The sequence below is a fragment of the Galeopterus variegatus genome, unplaced genomic scaffold, assembly GCF_000696425.1.
Source record: "Galeopterus variegatus unplaced genomic scaffold, G_variegatus-3.0.2 Scaffold5395, whole genome shotgun sequence".
NCBI classification, from domain to species: Eukaryota; Metazoa; Chordata; class Mammalia; order Dermoptera; family Cynocephalidae; genus Galeopterus; species Galeopterus variegatus.
Genome location: NW_007731506.1, coordinates 11736 through 18543, shown reverse-complemented (window position 1 = coordinate 18543; position 6808 = coordinate 11736). Strand labels below are relative to the sequence as shown.

General features: G+C 51.4%; 1 protein-coding gene across 1 annotated transcript; it reads right to left on the bottom strand.

The window, feature by feature from the left end:
- Window positions 1–6: 6 nt before the first annotated feature.
- Window positions 7–4979, bottom strand: CAMSAP1 (calmodulin regulated spectrin-associated protein 1; the record flags this gene model as incomplete). Its single annotated transcript, XM_008589352.1, has 4 exons — window positions 7–643; window positions 706–735; window positions 3792–3910; window positions 4814–4979. Coding segments are annotated over 4 exons (588 nt in total), but the record flags the coding sequence as incomplete, so codon positions are not given.
- Between the last annotated feature and the right edge of the window lie 1829 nt (window positions 4980–6808).

Genomic DNA, 6808 nt, shown 5'->3' with positions numbered 1-6808 from the left:
CAGGTGCCAGGTAACGTGCAAAGGGGGCAAGTGAGAGGCAAAAGGGCCAAATCGATGGCGCTGGATTTATGCTGAAGGAGACCTTCGAGCAAGGAGATTGGCAGCCCAGGGATCTCGCTCCACAACATCCCTCGTCCAAGAGCCTCGGTGGCAAGCAGTGACCACAGCAGCCTCAAGCCTCTGAAAACAGATCCTCCGTTCTCGCTCTGCCTGGCATCCTGTGTGTATTGGGAGATAAGGGAGGGGTTTCCTTTTGTTGTCTAGAAGCCTCTTTGAAAAAGGTCTGTGATTTACACACTTCGTACCCAAATGGATGAAAATAATAAATAAGGATCCTGTGGCACACCTTTCAGACTCGGCCGCAGAGGCATCATTTACGAGTCTGGGTCTTCTTTGGCACTGAGGGCCGCTTGGGCTGCCACAGGTGGTTGTGAATCGTGAGTGCATCCACACTGACAGACATGGTTTTGGCTGGGATCAAGTTCAACTGTTTTCGGTCTGAGCTATATTTGTACAGTTTATCAATCATTTTCTTGGTGATGCTCTTTGGCCCCGTGCCTGTGAGTTTGTAGATTTCTTCGGTGTCAGGATAGTAGCAGTAAAGCGCCCTGAACTGGCAGCCAGCGTCACGAAACAGTATGATGTAGTGATTGGNTAGCAGTAAAGCGCCCTGAACTGGCAGCCAGCGTCACGAAACAGTATGATGTAGTGATTGGAGTCACACTTCTCCAGCTCCTGCGTCGAGGGAGGAAAAGAGACGAGAAACACTTCAGAGTTGCTCCACCCACCTCAGGCTCCCACAGCAGCTCAAGAGGCCCTCCACCAAAAGGGGCTGGCAGCTAGGCAGCCCGCCACTCCTGAGGAAAGCTTGCTCACATGTCAACTACAGCCATTCTATTTGTAAAAATTATGACTTACCCATTTAATGGAACATTAAATTTACTTAAGATGCTTTTAAGATTAAATGAAGAATCATATGAAAAGACACTCAACATCATTAGCCTCCAGATACATGCAAATCAAGACCACAGTGAGAGACACCTCACACCTACAGGCTGCTGGGATACAAAGATCGACAATGATGGGGGGAGGGGGGGACAGACACGCACTGCTGGTGGGACGCAAAATGGTGCAGCCACATGGCAGCAGTCGGGCAGCTCTTCAGACCACCCACACAGCAGGAGCACATGGCCTAACACTTCCTCTGTGCGCACACACTCGAGAGATGAAAACACACATCCACACGAACCATCATACACAGAAGTTCACAGCAGCACTATCCATAACAGTGAAAAAGCAGAAACAACTCAAATGTCTATACACTGGTAACTGGATAAATGGAACCCAGCCTGTCCACATGGTGGAATATGGGCCACAAGGAGGAATGAAGCTCTGAAACACATGACAACACTGATAAACATCAAAAACATGACGCTAAGTAAAAGAGCCACACCCAAAAGCCACATGTCGTGTGATACCATTTACACAAAATGTCCAAAACAGGCAAATCCAGAGACAGAAAGCAGAGCTGGGGGGAGGGGAGCAGTGTGGGGCTTCTTTTTGAGGGATGAAAATGTTCTGGAATTAGACAGTTGTGACGGCTGTACTATTCTATGAATACACTAAAGTCGGTGGAACTATATACTTTTAAAAGGGTGAATTTTAGGGCCGGCCCGGTGGCGCACTGGAGAGTGCGCCGCTTGGGAGCGCAGCGGCGCTTCCACCGAGGGTTCAGATCCCATGTAGAGACCAGTTCCTGCTCACTGGCTGAGCGTGGTGCGGGCGCAACACCAAGGGTTGCGATCCCGTTGCCGGTCCCTGGTACCGGCGCGACACCGAGGGTTGCGATCCCGTTACCGGTCAGTAAAAAAGACAAAGAGGGGGGAAGAAAAAAAGGGTGAATTTTATGGTATGTGAACTATATCTTAATAAAGTTGTTACCAAAAAAGGGGGAGGGGGGAGAATCTGAAGCAGATATGACAGATTTGTTACTTGTTAGTGTCTGTTCTAGTGTTTCAAGTGTGAAATGTTTTTAAATGTTTTACTAATTTCTAAAAATGACACTCCACCCAGAGTAAAGCTGAAGTCCTGCCATGGTCCACAGAGGCCCTGTGTGACCTGTCCCATGACCTCTGACCCCGCTCCCTCCAGTAGCCCCCCAGGTGTTCTTCCAGCAATGGGCTCACTCCCACCAGTGGGCCTTGGCACATCTTAATCCCGCCTGCCTGGGACATTCCTCCCCCAAATCTGCACACTCCTTCCCTCCCCTCCTCAAGTCTCTGTCAAATGTCCCCTCCTCATTAAGACCAGCAGTGACCTGACTACTGAGCACTGCAGTGGTGCCATGGGGACTCTAAGCCCAGGCCTCCTGATGCTGCTCTCCTTTAACTTTTCCAAAGTACCTATCGCTTTCCAACGTATGGCTCTCGGGCCTCTGCATGGCCTGTACCACAGTGATGAAGACCACAGAGCTGTGAGCACTCACCATCTGGCCCTTTCCAGGTGTCGTTTGCAACTCCTCTACTGGATGATGACCCCCTTAACGCAGCTGTTCCTGTTGGGGCCCAGACTTTGGGTTTCTTCACCAATTTATCCCAAGGGCCTGGAACAGCACCCGGTACAGGCCAGGCACGCCAGAAATACTCATTAAATGAATGAGGGATCCCCACACTCCTTTACCTCCAGACTGAAAGCCTCTAGCTGATAAGGGCATATGAAGTCATGACCTTCACCCTCAATTTCCAACTGCCTTCCAGACCTTTCCTCCTGGTGAGGCCACCATCATCTCACCTTTAAAATGACAGAAGCTGGCTCCCATTCCACAGAAGACGTGGCAGTGCCACCTTCAGGGAGATAACAGTCCACAAAACAAAGGCAACTAGCATTTTACCCCAAGATAAATTTCCCATGTCTCCAGTGATCCAGACTCAAACCAGGAGTGGCTCCGAGCCCTGTCACCCTCTTTCAGCTCCTCCTCCCTGCAACAATCCCATGGCCTTCCATGGCTGTCCTCATGAGCGCAGTACAACTCCCTCCACTCTGCCTCCATCACATGCCTCAACTACCAAGCCAGCTCCTCTATCTTTCTCACTTTAAAAAGAATATTTAATCCAAGTTTCCCACTCCCTGCCCAGCCCTGAAGGACCTGGGCCCCCTGCCCCTCCTGTAACTGCCCCCTACTCAGCCTCACCCCACTAGACAGGAGAGTCTCTCACCAGCCCCCAGACCCTGCCTCAAGGTCCCAACTCTGTCCCAAGTAGGACGTCCACTCGAGTTCCTGTTCACCTGAGTCCTACCTTTCTGTCAAAATTCTGCTCTTCCTGGAGGCCAACCCAGCTCCTACAGCCCCGGGAATTCTGTGTACCATAACCTAGGATACGACCATGTATCCCTGCAATCACTGACAGAAAGGTCTAGTTGCTATTCAACAGTAGAGTAATTCAAAATACAGGTTTAGTATCCCTTATCCGAAACTCTTGGCACCAAAAGTATTTTGAATTCCAGAATGTTTTGGACTTTGGAAAATCGGCATTATACTTACTGGTTGAGCATCCCTAATACGAAAACCCCAAATCCAAAATCCTCCAATGAGTATTTCCTTGGAGTGTCATATTGGCACTCAGAAAATTCTGGATTTTGGAGCATGTTGCAGTTTGGATTAGGAATGTTCAATCTGTAATAGAGAGAGAAACTCTCTTCTGTAAATAATTACAGGTGTTTAATTGAGAACCCTCAGTTTATAAACACTTTGTATTTTACATAAAGACTTGGTGGAGAAATTTGATACTTGCCTCCAGTATTGAATTCTTGTGAGGTTCATTCACTTTCCCAGCCAGGCAGCAATGGGAGATAGCATTATGAATAATTGGTTTGTTCGACTTGCTGCTTGGCTCCTTGAAGAGTTTGGGACCTAAGAAAATCAAGCCAACATTTGCAAAGATAGTATTCTAAGGCATGAACATACACACACCACAAAACCAACAATTTCTCAGAACCAAGCAATACGTGGGCTGAATCACAGATATTTATGATTTTTTTTGAAAATGGAAAGTAAGAATCACTTCAAATCTATTTGAAGAAATTCTGAGTTATAAATTTTTTTAAAAACTAAATAAAAGACTAAAGTAATTTAAACTTATCCCTTTTCTAGTTTTAGTTTCTTCACTATCAAAAAGTCAAGGCAGGGCCGAGCCCGTGGCGCACTTGGGAGAGTGCAGCACTCCCGCCGCGGTTTCAGATCCTATATAGGGATGACCGGTGCGCTCACAGCGCTCACTGGCTGAGTGTGGGGCGGCCGGTCTCAAAAAGGACAAAAAAAAAAAAAAAAAAAGTCAAGGCAGACAGCAGGGGACAAGCCAGGAGGGGAGTCAGGCCTGGGAGCTTCTACAGCCAAACGGTACACCCATTTCAAACACCAAACAGTGAAAAACAGCTCTCTTTCACTGAATAAAAACATTTTATTAGAAAAACACCTTTTGGGGGCCGGCCCGGTGGCGCACTGCTTAAGTGCGCCGCTTGGGAAGCACGGCGGCGCTCCCGCCGAGGGTTCGGATCCCACATACAGACCAGTTCCCGCTCACTGGCTGAGCGAGGTGCGGGAGCAACACCGAGGGCTGCAATCCCGTTGCCGGTCCGGTATGGGGGCGACACTGAGGGTTGCGATCCATTGCCGGACACGGAAAAAGACAAAAAAAAAAAAAAAAAAAGAAAAACACCTTTCAGACCACACTAAAGAGCAGATATTTTACAGTGCGCCACACGCAGGTACGAGGCTATATGCACAGTGACCTCTGAGGAGGGCGCCGGCCATCACCTGTGTACTCGGCCACCGAGGCCAGGGAAGAAGCCGCCGATGCAGTTTCCCAGTCCCGGTCTGTGCTCCTGCTTGGGTTGCGGCTCAGTATGGGCAAGGCTTCCAACGATTCAACTCTGCAGACAAAAAAGCCAGAGGACAAGGAAGTTACAGCCACGGGCCACACCTCCTCTCACCAGCACTAGCCAGTGGCTGCCACCTCTGGGTTGTCCTGGCGTGGCCCACTGCAAGCCAGGGCAAGCCTAGCAGCAGTGCTGGAGCCTCCGGTGACCATGGAGGAGCTCCCATCAGCATGTGATCCCTCCCAATACACACTCTGGGCAAAATACAAAAGCAAATACTTCGGACACTACAGAGTGACAAAAGCAGACAGAGGGGAGCTGCCCCTTCCCCAAGAAGGTCTACTTTCATGTAGCCTGTGCCCAATGGCACTGCCCCAGCCTCAGTGCTGCTGGCTCAGGAGGCCAGAGGACATGTTCGGACACCTGAACTGCTGCCAAACCAGGAGTGAGACCCAGGAAGGAGGGACCACGGTGGCACGAGTCTGAAACCTGCACCTCGGTGCCTCTCCAATCCCTGGTGGGACTGAGCTGCACCCTGCATGGAAACCTCCACTGGGCACAGCAAAAGCACATGCCAGAAGGCTGGATGCGGCTGTTCAAAGACATCAGCAGTTGCTGTTGACAGGGAGGCAAACAGGCTTGTAGTTTGGATCCAGCCAGGGTAAATGACCACCGGAACAAAAACCCAAACAGAATCCACAGTCCCAAATCATGAAGCACGGGCAAGTGGCGCAAGAAGCGGCGGCTGCATTCTCAAGGAGGGATCTGTGCGGTGGAGATGGCCGCCTTGCCAGATTTACTTCCAATCAAGATGGCGGAATAGACGGTCCCTAGCGTCACTCTCTCCCACAAATCAACCAATTTAAACTATAAAAACATAACATCAAGTGCATACAGAACAGGGAGACGTCCAGTGGGGGAGGCAGAAGCTCCGTGGAGACCATATGCCCTGCAGGGCCGCCATCGCACGATCCGGCAGATAAGCTTCACCTCCGCCACCTGGCTCCATTCCCAGCCCAGCCCAGTGCGCACAGAGTGGGGAGACGTCCGGCAAGGGAGGTGGAGGCTCTGCAGAAACCACACACCCTGGGGGGCTGCCACTGTGTGACCCAGCAGCCCAGTGCGCACAGAGTAGGGAGACGTCCGGCAAGGGAGGCGGAGGCTCTGCAGAAACCACACACCCTGTGGGGCTGCCACTGCGTGATCCAGCAGGTAGGCTACACCGCAGGCACCCGGCTCCATTCCCAGCCCGGCCGAGTGCGCTCAGAGAAGGGAGACTTCCGGCAGGGGAGGCGGGAACTCCACAGGGACCACACTGCTGCCGCACGATCCAGCAGCCCAGCCCAATGCATACGGAGCACAGAGACGTCCAGCAAGGGAGTTAGAAGCTCCGTAGTGTCCACATACCCTGTGCAGGGGCCACCGCCGCGTGATCGAGCAGCAGGTAGGCTTCACCGCCGCCACCCGGCTCCATCCCAAGCTCAGCCTAGCGCGCACAGAGCAGGGAGAAATCCTGCAGGGGAAGGGGAAGCTCTGCAGAGACCACATGCTCTGCAGTGCCTCAACGCATCCCAGCAGCCCAGGCCAGAGTGCACGGAACGGGGAGAAGTCCAGCATGGGAGGTGGAAGCTCAGCAGAGACCACATACCCTGCGGTACCGCCTCGTGATCCAGCAGCCCGGCAGAGTCCAAGCTGACCAGAGAGGTGGCTCCACAGAGAGGCCCAAGACTCGAGGCAACCACACACACCAGGCACTAGTGGCCAACGGAGCAGTCACTGAGGTAGCCATACCAAATTGGCAACCACAGCAACATCTTAGTCAGACAATAGTGTCAAACCTGTGGACAGTGAAAACCCCTGGCACAATGAATAAACATCAAAGAAAAAAATAACAGAAATACAAAAAATCAAGAAAGTACACCACCAAAGGGTA